This window comes from Chiloscyllium plagiosum, chromosome 19 (genome assembly GCF_004010195.1).
Source record: "Chiloscyllium plagiosum isolate BGI_BamShark_2017 chromosome 19, ASM401019v2, whole genome shotgun sequence".
Taxonomy (NCBI): domain Eukaryota; kingdom Metazoa; phylum Chordata; class Chondrichthyes; order Orectolobiformes; family Hemiscylliidae; genus Chiloscyllium; species Chiloscyllium plagiosum.
This window is the reverse complement of record NC_057728.1, coordinates 55,009,173-55,025,372: the sequence shown is the minus strand read 5'-3', so window position 1 is coordinate 55,025,372 and position 16,200 is coordinate 55,009,173. Positions and strand designations below refer to the sequence as shown.

Below are 16,200 nucleotides of genomic sequence, written 5' to 3'. Positions count from 1 at the left end.
TGTATAAGTCCTGCTAAGATTTGCTTTCCCAAAATGCAGCACCTCGCATTTATCTGAATTAAACTCCATCTGCCACTTCTCAGCCCATTGGCCCATCTGGTCCAGATCCTGTTGTAATCTGAGGTAACCCTCTTCGCTGTCCACTACACCTCCAATTTTGGTGTCATCTGCAAACTTACTAACTGTACCTCTTATGCTCGCATCCAAATCATTTATTAAAATGACAAAAAGTAGAGGGCCTAGCACCATTCTTTGTGGCACTCCACTGGTCACAGGCCTCCAATCTGAAAAACAACCCTCCACCACCACCCTCTGTCTTGTAACTTTGAGCCAGTTCTGTATCCAAATGGCTAGTTTTCTCTGTATTCAATGAGATCTAACCTTGCTAACCAATCTCCCATGGGGAACCTTGTTGAACGCCTTACTGAAGTCCATGTAGATCACATCTATTGCTCTGCCATCATCAATCCTCTTTGTTACTTCTTCAAAAAACTCAATCAAGTTTGTGAGACATGATTTCCCACGCACAAAGCCATGTTGACTATCCTTTGCCTTTCCAAATACATGTACATCCTGTCCCTCAGGATTCCCTCCAACAACTTGCCCATCATCGAGGTCAGGCTCACTGGGTCTATAGTTCCCTGGCTTGTCTTTACCGCCCTTCTTAAACAGTGGCACCACGTTTGCCAACTGCCAGTCTTCTGGCACCTCACCTGTGACTATCGATGATTCAAATATCTCAGCGAGAGGCCCAGCAATCACTTCTGTAGCTTCCCACAGAGTTCTCGGGTACACCTGATCAGGTCCTGGGGATTTATCCACCTTTAATTATTTCAAGACATCCAGCACTTCCTCCTCTGTAATCTGGATATTTTGCAAGATGTCACCATCTATTTCCCTACAGTCTACATCTTCCATATCCTTTTCCACAGTAAATAGCATTGCAAAATATTCATAAAGTATCTCCCCCATTTTTTGTGGCTCCACGCAAAGGCAGCCTTGCTGATCTTTGAGGGGCCCTATTCTCTCCCTAGTTACCCTTTTGTCCTTAATATATTTGTAAAAACCTTTTGGATTCTCCTTAATTCTATTTGTCAAAGCTATCTCATGTCTCCATTTTGCCCTCCTGATTTCCCTCTTAAGTACACTCCTACTTCCTTTACGCTCTTCTAAGGATTCACTCGATCCATCCTGTCTATACCTGGGTATATCCACAAAAGACTCCTGCGCTAGCTTCTGGATTAGTGGCGCTGGAAGAGCACAACAGTTCAGGCAGCATCCGAGGAGCAGTAAAATCAACATTTCGGGGAAAAGCACTTCATCAGGAATACAGGCAGAGAGCCTGAAGCGTGGAGAGGTAAGTGAGAGGAGTCCATACACAGACCACTCACGCTGTTGAGGGGACTTGATTTTTCCATTTATATCTTGTTTTAAAAGGGTAGGTTGGAAAGAAGAACAAAAAACTGTGGCAGAGCTGACATTAACTCATAAAACCCATCTGAATATTGTTACGACACGGGGTAAACCCCTCTGCTAATTTAAATCCAACACACAGAAAAAAATTCTCCCAGTGATGTAATCTGTGAAAATTCAAGTGGCAAAGTACTATCCCAAAAGTCACTATTTAAAGTAAAAATTAACAACTTTAATTTTGTAAAGTCTAACAGAGAATAATTAACTAACAACTATTTAGAACTCATTTATCTAAACCTATCTTTTACGTTCCCCTCTACAATACTAGTCCGATAAAACCCCCGATTAAGATTTACAGAAAAATTCAAATTTCAACACCAGCCAGCTGTCGAATCTGCTTTTCGTATCTTCCTCTGTAGATTTACTCTCCGGGTCGTGTCGATTTTTTTTCCTCTGTGCAAACTCCTTCTCTAAACAGATACCTCTCAAAGATTTCTGACTAGCAGCCTACATCTGTTGATCTTTTGGCAGCTCTCGTTAATAGCTATGGCTTATATTTTAAGTTTAATCAAGAGACTTATCTCCAAAAACATAATCAAGAAAGAATCCCCTATACTCACTACTGCAGCCTCTCTCTTAGACAGACAGAGAGGCTGCAGTAGTGAGTATAGTGGATTCTTTCTTGATTATATGATTTTGGAGATAAGTCTCTTGATTAAACTTAAAATATAAGCCATAGCTATTAACGAGAGCTGCCAAAAGATCAACAGATGTAGGCTGCTAGTCAGAAATCTTTGTGAGGTATCTGTTTAGAGAAGGAGTTTGCACAGAGGAAAAAAAATCGACACGACCCGGAGAGTAAATCTACAGAGGAAGATACGAAAAGCAGATTCGACAGCTGGCTGGTGTTGAAATTTGAATTTTTCTGTAAATCTTAATCGGGGGTTTTATCGGACTAGTATTGTAGAGGGGAACGTAAAAGATAGGTTTAGATAAATGAGTTCTAAATAGTTGTTAGTTAATTATTCTCTGTTAGACTTTACAAAATTAAAGTTGTTAATTTTTACTTTAAATAGTGACTTTTGGGATAGTACTTTGCCACTTGAATTTTCACAGATTACATCACTGGGAGAATTTTTTTCTGTGTGTTGGATTTAAATTAGCAGAGGGGTTTACCCCGTGTCGTAACAATATTCAGATGGGTTTTATGAGTTAATGTCAGCTCTGCCACAGTTTTTTGTTCTTCTTTCCAACCTACCCTTTTAAAACAAGATATAAATGGAAAAATCAAGTCCCCTCAACAGCGTGAGTGGTCTGTGTATGGAAAGTTCCACAAGTACTTTTGGATGTGGATTCAGTTACAACATTTAAAAAACATTTGGATAAGTACATGAATAAGAAGTGTTTGATGGGATATGGGCCAAGCTTAGGTAGGTGGGACTAGTTTAGTTTAGGATTATGGTTGGCATGGACTGGTTGGACTGAAGGGTCTGTTTCTGTGCTGTATGACTATGATAGAATGAGCTGCCAGAGGAAGTGGTGGAGGCTGGTACAATTCCAACATTTAAAAGGCATCTGGTTGGGTATATGAATAGAAATGGTTTTGAGGGATTATGGGCCAAATGCTGGCAAATGGGACTAGATTAGTTTAGGATATCTGGTTGGCATGAACGATTTGGACTGAATGGTCTGTTTCCATGCTGCATGTCTTTATGACTCTATAACATTATAAAAATAACATTCCCTCAACTCTGTTCCCATCAAACACTTCTTGGGATTAGGACAAGGGGTCAAAATACAGAGTAAAGTCATATTCCTTCTGAGTCAAATCCCACTCCAGACACTTGAGTGCATAATCAATTCTGAATTTCCTACTGGAAGAGTGCTATCTGTCCACAGTGTCACATTTTGGATCAGATGATAAACTTCTGGATGCTCCGAAAGACCTGCAGCAATATTTGGGAGAAGGAGCAGGGGAGCTTCCTCTGGTGTCCCGACCAATATTTCTCCCTCAAACCATCAAAAATAAAATGCAGGTTGTTTGGTCGTTATCACCTTGTTGTTTGTATGCTGTAGGGGATTTAGACATGCAGTATCCAAAGGGATGGCCCTCTCAGACAGGAAGGACCTGGGTGAAAAGAAAGGAAGTTGAAGAGATTGCCAAGAGATCTTGGAATCTCAGTTGAAGTAGCTGTGTTTTGTTATTGCAACTGGAAGAATAACTAGAATAAATGTACAGGGCCATCAAGTCAATCATTAAGGGTTCACACAATCACACAAAACACAAAAAATGTCATTCAGCCCAATGAAATTCCTATCCAATTACTCTCGCTACCAAGGTATTTTTCCATAGCCTTTTATCGTTTTTCCCTTCAAGAATTTAACTAATTCCCTTTTGAAAGATGCTATTGAATCTGCCTTCACCATTCGTTCAGACAGCACATTTAGATCACAACAACTTGAAGCATAAAATAATTCTCACCTCTTGCTTGGGAACTTTCACATTTTTTCTACATTGTACTCCATCTACCAGATTTTTGTCGTGTACTCAACCTATCTACAAACACCTACAACTTCCTTATGTCTTCACAATATAATTGCCTACCTGTGTCGGTGTTACCTGTGTATTTAGCTACTGTGCCTTTCCTCCCATCACCTAAGCTGAGAGTTTTGCATAGATTTGTGGGAGCCACATTTTATGAAGGATGTGAACATACTGGAGAGAATGCAGAACTGATTTTCAAGAATGGTTCCAGGGATGAGTACCTTTGGTTATTCGGATTTATTGAAGAAGTAGGGACTTTTCTCCAGGGAGAGAAGCCTGAGAGGAGCTTTGATAAAAGTTTTCAAATTTTGAGTGTGCTGGACAAGAGCTGTTCCTGCTCATAAAAAGGACAAGTACAAGAGGGTATAGATTAAATGTGATTTGCAAACAAAGCAAGGGTGATGGGAGAAATCTTTTTACACACAGCGAGTAGGAGTGCTCTGCTTGGAAATGTGGTGGGGGCGGGTTCAATTCAGGCATTCAAGAGGACATTGGGTGATTACTTAAATAAAAACAACATGCAGGGAAAAAGGCAGAAAAACCAGGTCATAATGCTCATTTAAAAAGCTGGAGTAGATATGATGGGCTGAGTCACCTCCTTCTGCACCATAAAATTGTGATTCTATGATTCTTATCTAATGTCTTTGGAAATCCACATAATTGCCTTATTTGGTGTTTAAAATATTAGTTTTAGTCCCAATATTCTTCCTTTCTAGCTGGATGTAAAATGTGTGCTGTGGTTGCTGCTAACTGGGGGTGCCTTTACTCTGTGGTAATTAGGGAAAGTGGACTATGAAACCAGGTAATGTTCCAGTGACTTAGGTGCAACTCCCAGACTGTGGGATTTGAATTCAATCAATAAATTAAGAGTCTAATAAAGACCATGAATCCATTGTTGATTGTGGGAAAAATCCATCTGGTTCACTAATTTCCTTTAGGGAATTAATCTGCCATCCTCTGGCCAACATGTAACTCCAGACCCACAGCAATGTGGTTGAGTCTGGGCAGTTAGGGACAGACAATAAAAGTTGATCTATCCAGCGATGCCTTCATCCTGTGAATCAATAAGAAAAATTAATCTTGTCACATTACACAATATCAAGTCGAGCGTATCCTGTTCTTTGGTTGGTACCAGAAGATGGGAACTCTCCGAATTATCTTAAAAGCATTCAATGAACTCTTCATTCAGGTTACTATTGCTCATTTGGGTTTTCCAGTTTACATTTAGATTAAAGTTACCCATGATTATTGCTGTCCCATTATCACAAGCACACGATATTTCTTCTTGTCTAATTTGTCCCATCTTGTGGTTACTGGTAGGGAGCATTGTCAACCCCCCCCAAGTGAATTCTTTCCCTGAATATTCCTTGTCTCCCTGCAACCCAATTCTATATCCAACGCTCTAATTATTGCATGAATGTCATTTTGATTAACAATGCTACCTCTCCACCTTCAGCTAGTCTTTTGTTTAAGCTGATTGTCATATATCTCTTAATATTGAACACCCAATCTTTGTCATCCTGAAGCTAGTCTCTATATTGGCTATCAGATTGTTACTGATTTATTTAAATCTGTGACATCAGTTCATGTACATTGTTATGAATGCTACACATATTCAGATACAGAGTTTTGGTCTGTCCTTTTCTTTGTAACATTTGGTCTTGTAGGTGTATTCTAGGTGTTTTCGCTCTGCCCTCTTACTGCCAGTGTCTGCTCCTAATTCTCCATATCACTATTTTCCTCTCTTACGTTGTCTTTACTCTTTGATAGACAAGCTGTTTTTGCATCTGATTTCTTGCCCCACTATTTCATCTGAAACCCCTCTACTTCCCTATTTGTGCAGTTCACAAGAACACTAGCCCCAGCATATAGACCATCGCAATGGTACAGCTTCCACTTTTCCCAGTATTGGTGTCAATGGCCCATGAATTAGAACCCACTCTTCCACACCAGTCTTCAAGCAATATATTCATCTCTCTAATATTTTGTACTGATGCCAATTTGCACACAGTTCAGATAATAATCCAGATTATTCTTAATTTAATGCCTATCTTCTCTTACTCTCTACATAAAATCTCTTTCCCAGTTCGATCTACATTGTAAGTACCTACCTGGACCATAACCATTGACCCCTGTGTTACCATTGCACATTCCTTTCTAGTCTAAAGCGAATGTCCCAAATCCTGGCCCCAGGCAGAAATCACAACCGGTGTTTGCTGCAGGGAAAGGTGCCAATCCCCCTCACCATAACTGTTCCTGCTATGATCCAGCTGTGTTATTACTAGATAACTCCGATCCCAGACTGAAATCTGGCTTGATAGATCGTGATTAGTTTTTTTTTGATTTTTAATGAGGTAGTCTTTTGCTAAATCACAAAAATGAAATGCTGCGCATTTGAGTTTAGCAATAAAAAAGAAGTTTATTGCCAATCAATCAGCATTCTTTTCTCATCCACCCTAAACATGTTTTCCCCTTTACTTTTGTATTCTTGTGAATTGTCCTGGTGAGTGCGAAAGGAATAAAGCTTTGACAAAATGTGATCTTTTTCCGATAAATCTCAAGATGTATTTAAGGGGAAGTTGGATAAATGCATGAGGGAGAAAGAATATTCTTACAAGGTTAGTTGATGTAAGATCCTGGCTTGGATGTTCTGAAATGAATATTTCTCTGCTGTCTTGTGGTAATTGTTCAATGAACGTTGCCCTCTCTTGCTTTTCAATAACCTAATTTTCTACATTCACTATTCAGCTGAAGAACCTGAGTCTCCAACTGTCCACAGTACAGGCCATACCATGAAACAGAGCAATGTTCCTGCTACTGATGATGTTTCCGCTCCCGATGATGTGATCCCAATTATAATCTGTGCTGCTGAAGACCGATTGGGTGGAACAATTGCAACAATCAACAGCATCTATAGCAACACTAATGCTGATATCATTTTCTACATAATTACACTGAGAGACTCTCTCGTTCATATTAGGTAAGATAGTTGTTAAGACATATTAATTCAGTCTTGTTTTAAAATTGAAGGATTGATGGTTTTGCCTATTGGTGATGAGACTGCTGTGTGGGAGAGAACAAATTTAAGATAACCATAAATCCTTTACAGAGGTTATAAGGAAAATACAGTCTGTTCTGCTATAACGTGATAATTGCATTCATGTACGACCTTGTGTTATAGAAAATTGTGGAACAGAAATAACAGGGGCTATGTGAAAAACAGGGTTGGGGGCAGACCGCCAAATATGTCAGCAAAAATTGAAACAAAAATGGTAGTTAGTTCAACACAAATGATAACACAGTCTCAGTAATTTTTAAAACCATATAATAATACAGTAAATTTAACACATCAAGGGGTTTCTGAGTTATAGTACAGAACTGTAGTGAGATAGGGGCTGAGGGTCATTATCAGCAGCATCATTACTTTCAAGCGCAGTTCTGGGTGCAGATTTGATTCTTCCTCAATCAGTTATTTTCACCACGGGAGGAAATGTTGATGCACATTCCTTGTCTGCATTGGCAGCTTTGCCACATAACTTCATGTTAAGAAAAGCTAGCATTTCTTAAATCCAGCAAACCAGCCACCACTGGCACTGAAGGAAGGCACATTGCAGGATTTTCAGCTTATTTTCCTGAGGTCCTCATAAATAGATAAGGCTTTCTGTTTCATGGGGAGAATTGTGGTCCCAGATGCCTTTTTCGATTGATCTTGTATCCACTCACATAGAAGCCATTCCATCTTCTCAGGTTCCTTTGTTCGTGATCTCACAGAATCGCATAATAGCCAACGGGAGTTTTAAAAAAAATTCCCCAATTCATCAATCGTGTTACAGCCAATTGAGGAAAAGTGTTTTATAGGGGAACAACCTGTAAAGCCTTTAGATAGTGGCAAGAAGGCACAATTATTTGTTGGACGTTCTTGTTAAATTAAAACCCATAGCCACCTTACATTTTGCTAGGCAGAGCAAAGAAAAATGATGTAAGTTAAGGATGCAATTGCAAAAGGCAAACAAGAGCAGAGGCTTTGGGGTTTAGATTCTCAAATCGTCAAAATGTAGGAGGCATTTGGGATCCTGGACTTCTCCATTTACAGCCCTAGATAAAGCAAAAGCAAGGAAGCTAAGCTAAACCTGTTCAGTCTCACCTGGAGTATGGTGCCCAGAACTGAACACAACATTTCAGGGAGGCTCTGAAAGTTTTAGAGAAGACAGATTGATTGGTCCAAGAATTACGATGTCAGTGACATAGAGAGATTGGAGAAGATGGGATTGTTCTCCTTACAGCATAGACAGTTGCGAGCAGACTTGATAGAAGTATTCAAACCCCAAGGGATGAAGACAGAGTGGATTCAGAGACACGCGGAGACAGTGGCATTGTGGAAATGGCACTGCAGCGGTAATCCCGAACCCTGAGCTCGTGCTGTGGGGAGGTTAGTTCTAACCACACCATGGCAGATGGTGAAATTCGAAATCAATAAAAATCTGGAATTAAAAGTTAGTTTAATGTCTACCATGTAGCCACTGCCAATTGCCAAAAAGGAAACATATCTGATTCATTAAGGCTTTTAGGGAAGGAAACCAGCCATCCTTTTGTGGTCTGGCCTACATGTAACTCCTGACTCAAGCTCTGCAGTTGACTTTTAACTATGCACTTTGTTCAAAGGGCAATTAAAGATGGTAAATAAATCCTGGCCTTGCCAATGATGCCCATATCTCACGAAAGAGTAAAGAAAAGTGTGTGCATGGATTGATGGGCTGAATGGCCTGTTTCTGCCCAGTGAATTTGATGTAATCTTATTTTGATCTCTGAAAATCAGACAGGTTTTATACTAGGTGGGCAGTCCACTCTGCCACAATGCCACCTAGGAATGACCCCCCCCATCCTGTCACATCATGCACCCAGTTACAGCCCCTTAAATCCCGATGGTCAGACCACACTAAGCAAGAAATGGATTCTGTGGTAGGTTGAAATGAGATGGAAATCAAATGACTGAGTCAAATGGCCTTGACAAGTTGGAATCCTGATAAATTTGAGGAAACATTTCACTCTGCTGCTCCAAAAACATTATAATAATACATAGACTTTCAATATGATTCTGAATGTAACACAAAATGTGAGCCTGCTGTTTAAATTTAGTGGGATGAATGGAGATACGTTCTAATGAAGAGCTGATGTGAAGAAACTTGATACCATGATATGAAGGAACAAGAATTCCCCACCTTCTTATGGCTTTGACTTTTGTGTGCTCCCCTCCACTCATCATCATTTCTTTAGATAGATAAACAGGTTAATTATGTTTTCTCCACTATCCCCCTACTTTGCATTAGCAAGTGGATTGAAAACACAAAGCTGAAAGGCATCCACTACAGAGTGATGGAATTCAATGCTGCTGTGCTGCAGGGGAAAGTAAGACCAGACTCAGCAAGACCCGAGTTACTACAACCTGTAAGTATGCATGATTCGAACTCAGATTAACAGGATGGGGATGAATCCCTGGGACACCCTGCAGTGCCTACAGCGTTGTTACAGATTTATTTAACATGTTCCTCAAAAGACACAAATTAAGAATAGGCCATTCAGTCCATCAAGCCTCTCCTGCTATTCAATAAGATAATGGCTGATCTGTTTGTTGTTTGAGTTCCACATTCCCATTGACCCACAATAACCCATGATTCCATTGGTTAGGAAGAATTTGTCTACCTCTGGCTTAAAACAATGTAATGATTGCACCTCTACTGTCCTCTGAGATAGAGAGATTCAAATGTACACAACCATCAAAGAGAGAAAGTTTGTCTTAAACACCCTGAGACTTGAAGCTGCCCCACCATTCCTCTATGTCTTAGATAATAAAACCTATTACTTGCAAAGAATACAGAATTAACAAGCATTCAGTTCTCATCTTCTGTTATCACTTGGACACAGGAAGGTTGATTGAAATGCATTATACAGTACAATATAAGATACAATACAATACAATACAGCACAGGAACCAAGCCTGCAATGATTCCTAATCCTTATTTAGACTTGCTACTTATTGTCCATGAACAGCTTCTGTCCCTCTGTTCACCTCCCATTTATGTATATATCAAAATATGCCTTCAATGTTGCTAACATGCCTGCTTCCACTACCTCCACTGGCAGTGCAACCCAGGCACCCACAGCTTCTGTATGAAAACATTTCCCCACACACCTCCCCTAAACTTTCCTCCTCTCACCCTTAACTTGTGCCCTCTTGTAGTTGACCTTTCCATCCTGGGTAAAAGCCTCTGACTATCCACCATATCTATGTCTCACATAATTTTGTAGATCTCTATAAGGTCACTGCCCAGCCTCCATCTTTCCAGTGTTCTTAACAAGCATTCCATTCTCATCTTCTGTCATTAACTTAGATACAGGAAGGTTGATTGAAATACATTATACAATTCAATACAATATACAGCACATGAACAGTGTTTTAGATCTGCTTCACACTGATCCCAATCTATTTCACAGTGATTCCAATCTACCTGAGTGATCCCAGTCTAGTTCACAGTGTCATAGTGACAGAATCATAGAGACGTACAGCACAGAAACAGATCCTTTGGTCTAACTTGCCCATGCCCATCAGATATCCTAACCTGATCTAGTCCCATTTGCCAGCACTTGGCCCATATCCCTCTAAACCCTTCCTATTCATATACCCATCCAGATTTCTTTTAAATGTAATTGTACCAGCTTCCACCACTTCCTCTGGCAGCTTATTCCATACACGCCCCACCCTTAGTATGAAAACGTTGTGCCTAAGGTCCCTTTAAAGATAAATAGACAAAGTCTTTGCCCTGGAATGGGGGAGTCCAGACTATCTGACTATCTGATTGAGTTCCTAATGTACTCTGAGGTAAGTTTCTTCACTGTCAGATAATCCCCTAATTTTAGTCCTCTGCAAACTTATTAACCATACCTCCTATGTTCACATCCAAATTATTTATGTGATGAAAAGTAGTGGACTCTGCACTGATCCTTGTGGCACACCACTGGTCACAGGCCTCCAGTCTGAAAAGCACCACCACCACCCTCTGTATTCTACCTTCGAGCCAGTTCTGTATCCAAATGGCTAGTTCTCCCTGTATTCCATGAGATCTAACCTTGATTCCAGTCTGCTTCTCAGTGATCCCAATCAGTTTCACGGTGATCCCAATCAGTTTCACGGTGATCCCAGTCTGGTTCACGGTGATCCCAATCTGCTTCACGGTGATCCCAGTCTGCTTCACGGTGATCCCAGTCTGGTTCACGGTGATCCCAATCTGCTTCACGGTGATTCCAGGCTGGTTCACGATGATCCCAATCTGCTTCACGGTGATCCCAGTCTGCTTCACAGTGATCCCAGTCTGGTTCACGGTGATCCCAGTCTGCTTCACGGTGATCCCAATCTGCTTCACGGTGATTCCAGGCTGGTTCACGATGATCCCAGCCTGGTTCACGGTGATCCCAGTCTGCTTCACGGTGATCACAGTCTGCTTCACGGTGATTCCAGGCTGGTTCATGGTGATCCCAATCTGCTTCACGGTGATCCCAGACTGGTTCACGGTGATCCCAATCTGCTTCACAGTGATCCCAATCTGCTTCACGGTGATCCCAGTCTGGTTCATGGTGATCCCAATCTGCTTCACGGTGATTCCAGGCTGGTTCACGATGATCCCAATCTGCTTCACGGTGATCACAGTCTGCTTCACGGTGATTCCAGGCTGGTTCACGGTGATTCCAATCTGTTTCACGGTGATCCCAGTCTGGTTCACGGTGATCCCAATCTGCTTCACAGTGATCCCAATCTGCTTCACGGTGATCCCAGTCTGGTTCACAGTGATCCCAGTCTGCTTCACGGTGATCCCAGTCTGGTTCACGGTGATCCCAGTCTGATTCACGGTGATCAGAATCTGGTTCACGGTGATCCCAGTCTGGTTCACGGTGATCCCAATCTGGTTCACGGTGATCCCAGTCTGCTTCACGGTGATCCCAGTCTGGTTCACGGTGATCCCAATCTGGTTCACGGTGATCCCAATCTGGTTCACGGTGATCCCAATCTGCTTCATGGTGATCCCAATCTGTGTCACATTGATCCCAGTCTGGTTCACGGTGATCCCAGTCTGGTTCACGGTGATCCCAATCTGCTTCATGGTGATCCCAGTCTGGTTCACGGTGGTCCTAGTCTGCTTCACGGTTATCCCAATCTGGTTCACGGTGATCCCAATCTGCTTCACGGTGATCCCAATCTGGTTCACGGTGATCCCAATCTGTTTCACAGTGATCCCAATCTGGTTTACGGTGATCCCAGTCTGGTTCACAGTGATCCCAGTCTGGTTCACGATGATCCCAATCTGGTTCACGGTGATCCCAGTCTGGTTCACAGTGATCCCAGTCTGGTTCACGGTGATCCCAGTCTGGTTCACGGTGATCCCAGTCTGGTTCACGATGTTCCCAATATGTATCACGGTGATCCCATTCTGGTTCACGATGATCCCAATCTGTGTCACGGTGATCCCAGTCTGGTTCACGATGATCCCAATATGTGTCACGGTGATCCCATTCTGGTTCACGGTGATCCCAATCTGCTTCACAGTGATCCCAGTCTGGTTCACGATGATCCCAATATGTGTCACGGTGATCCCAATCTGCTTCACGGTGATACCAGTCTGGTTCACGGTGATCCCAATCTGGTTCACGATGATCCCAGTCTGCTTCACGGTGATCCCAGTCTGGTTCACGGTGATCCCAATCTGTGTCACTGTGATCCCAATCTGGTTCACGGTGATCCCAGTTTGCTTCCTGCTTCTCCTGATCTGTTTCACAGTAATCCTGACTTGCTTCATGTTTTTCCAGGTGATCTTTTTTCAGTTACTTTCATGTAGTGTTGTCATTTGACAGAATGTCTTTCTATTTCAGCTCAACTTTGTCCGATACTTCATTCCATATCTTATTCGTGATCATGAAAAGGTGATATACCTGGACGATGATGTTATTATACAAGGTACTTTCTGGATGGTGAATATTTTCATACCAGCTCTATTATAATGTAACGGGTCAAAGTGGGATCACACATCAGAAGTGAATCATTCAGTGCCTTTAGTGTGCTGGCCTTTGAAAACCAGAGCATCACTATACACTCAAAGGGAAAGGAATAAGACCATTCAGTAACCTTGAACCTGTTCTAACATTCAATGACCATGTCTGGTCTGTCTCCTAACTCCATTTCCCTGCTTTGGCTCTAGAATCTTGGTTCCCTTCATTAACGAATTCTATCAATTTCAGTTTTGACATTTTTGATTTCTCCCCAGCTCAACGACCTTTCGGACAGAGAGAGTTCCAATTTTCTATTGCCTTCCGTGTGAGGAGGTCTCTCCTGGTGTCAACCATTGTTCTAATTTTAATGTTCTGCCACCTTTCTCTTTATTCTCCACCAGAGGAAGTAGATTCTCTCTCGGCACTTACCAAACCCTATAATTGTCTGAAACAATGCAGTCCCATTCCCCATTATAGCCTCGATGAGCTACAACTGATTTTTAAAGTTTTTTTTGTGTGGCAGTAGCATTCTGGTGAATCTGCACTGCATGCAGTCCTCCTGCTTCCCCATGATCAGAGCTAAATCCGATACCCTGGTACTCAGTCTGTGCAGGCATTGTGCAGTATGAGTGGTCAGTGGCTGGATCTCAGCTAGCATTGCCATGCCTCTACTGAGCAGCACATTGTCTTAACTGGGAAAGGTGAGCTAGTGCCACTACTTAAAAATACAGGGCGAGCCCCTACATCTGTGGAATCTTTTTCCGCGGTTTCAGTTACCCACATTTTACCGTGGCCCGAATGTATTATAGGGAACCTTCCAGAATCAGTGACCAGGAGACGGCGGGAAGGTAAATTTCCCATTAAAGTGAATGGGTTGGCTACTATGTGCGATTTCAGCCTTCCGTGTTAGGTCTTGGAATGTATCCCCCGCGGGAATGAGGGGATTTCTGTAGTAGCATTGAAGGAGAACCTGAAGGGAGCATTGAGTTGGCCGTCTCTGCTTTAAATGAATAGTTAAAAACATGAGGCCTGCTGCTTGGTTTGGGCTTGAAGCTCATCGAGGCTATAAAGGGGAATGGAATTGCAATGGCATTTCAGACAATTATAGGGTTTGATAGGGTGCAGACAAAGAATCTGTTTCCTCTGGTGGAGAATAGAGAACAAGGTGGCAGAATCGAGCTACTTTCAGTTCAAGAAAGATAAAAATGATAGGTGGCTTCTCTGATCTCTCCCTATAATGATGGGGGCACGGTTGCTCAGTGGTTAGCACTGCTGCCTCACAGCGCCAGGGATCCAGGTTTGATTCCAGCCTCGTGCGACTGTGTGGAGTTTGCACATTCTCCCCGTATCTGCGTCAGTTTCCTCCGGGTGCTCTGGTTTCCTCCCACAATCCAAAGATGTGAAGGTCAGGTGAATTGGCCATGCTAAAATTGCCCATAGTGTTAGGTGCATTAGTCAGGGTAAAAACAGGGCAGGGGAATGGGTCTGGGTGTGTTACACTTCGGAGGGTCAATGTGGACTTGTTAGGCCGAAGGGCCAGTTTCCATACTGTAGGGAATCTAATAACTTTGTAATTGTTTTCCTTTCAAAAATGTGTGCAATCGTCTTTTGAACGTGAAAATTGAGCCTGCTTCACCCATCCACTGAGACCGTGGGCGAGGTGGTGATAATGTCCTTCAACTAGTAGTTCAGAGAGGTTACTCTGGAGTCGTGGGTTCAAATCCTACGTGTCGACTAAAATTGAAATTCAATTGAACAAATGATGACTTTTAAAAACTGACCTGGTTCACTCATGTCCTTTAGAGGAGGAAATCAAACCTGCCACCCTTATCTACCCCAGATCTGCAGCAATGGGGACTTATAACTGCCCCCTGAAATGGCCTCAATTTTCAAGGGCAATTAGGGATAAGAAATGAATGTTGATTTTTCCAGTGACATCCCAGGTAAGAGTGAAGAAAAGAAAGCTTATTCTATACCATGCCGATGTGTTCTGTCATATAAAAACGTTTCCTGGAGACAATTACAGTCATAGAGATGCACAGCACGGAAACAGACCCTTCGGTCCTACTCAGCCATGCTGACCAGATATCCCAACCCAATCTAGTCCCACCTGCCAGCACCCGGCCCATATCCCTCCAAACCCTTCCTATTCATATACCCACCCAGATACCTTTTAAATGTTGTCATTGTACCAGCCTCCACCACTTCCTCTGGCAGCTTATTCCATACACGTACCATCCTCTGCATGAAAAAGTTGCCCCTTTGGTTGCTTTCCTTTCTCACCCTAAACCTATGCCCTCTAGTTCTGGACTCCCCCACCCTGGGAAAAGACTTTGTCTATTTATCCTATCCATGCCCCTCATGATTCACTAAACCTCTATAAGGTCACCCCTCAGTCTCTCACCCTCCAGGGAAAACAGCCCCAGCCTGTTCAGCCTCTCCCTGTAGCTGAAATCCTCCAACCCTGGCAACATCCTTGGAATTGTTTTCTGAACCCTTTCAATTTTCACAACTTCCTTCCGATAGACAGGAGACCAGAATTGCACACAATTTTCGAAAGTGGCCAAACCAATGTACTGTACAGTCGTAACATGACCTCCCAACTTTTGTACTCAATACTCTGACCAATAAAGAAAGCATACCAAACGTCTTCTTCTCTATCCTATCCACCTGTGACTCTACGTTCAAAGAGCTATGACCTTGCACTCCAAGGTCTTTGTTCTGCAACTCTCTCCAGGACCTTACATGTCATTTATTGTATCCGTTGCTCCCGATGCAGTCTCCTCTACATTGGGGAGACTGGACGCCTTCTCGCAGAGCGCTTTTGAGAACGTCTCCGGGACACCCGCACCAACCAACTCCTCCGCCCCGTGGCTGAACATTTCACCTCCCCTCCCACTCTGCTGAGGACATGCAGGTCCTGGGCCTCCTCCATCGCCACTCTCTCACCACCCAATGCCTGGAAGAAGAATGCCTCATCTTCTGCCTCGGGACCCTTCAACCCCAGGGCATCAATGTGGACTTCACCTGTTTCCTCATTTCCCCTCCCCCCACCTTACGCCAGTTCCAACCTTCCAGCTCAGCACCGCCTTCATGACCTGTCCCACCTGTCAATCCTCCTTCCCACTTATCTGCTCCACCCTCCTCTCTGACCTATCACCTTTACCCCCTCCTCCATTCACCTATTGCACTCTCAACTATCTTCT

The 16,200-nt window shown here is 42.7% G+C and overlaps 1 protein-coding gene across 4 annotated transcripts in view; it reads left to right on the top strand.

Moving 5' to 3' along the window:
- Window positions 1–16,200, top strand: part of glt8d2 (glycosyltransferase 8 domain containing 2) — a 74,311-nt gene that overhangs the window by 15,747 nt on the left and 42,364 nt on the right. For all 4 annotated transcript variants that reach the window (XM_043709939.1, XM_043709936.1, XM_043709937.1 and 1 more), the window contains exons 4-6: window positions 6,707–6,938; window positions 9,286–9,403; window positions 12,878–12,962. In XM_043709939.1, coding sequence (XP_043565874.1) covers window positions 6,707–6,938; window positions 9,286–9,403; window positions 12,878–12,962 — 435 coding nt within the window. The remainder of the gene's footprint in view (window positions 1–6,706; window positions 6,939–9,285; window positions 9,404–12,877; window positions 12,963–16,200) is intronic.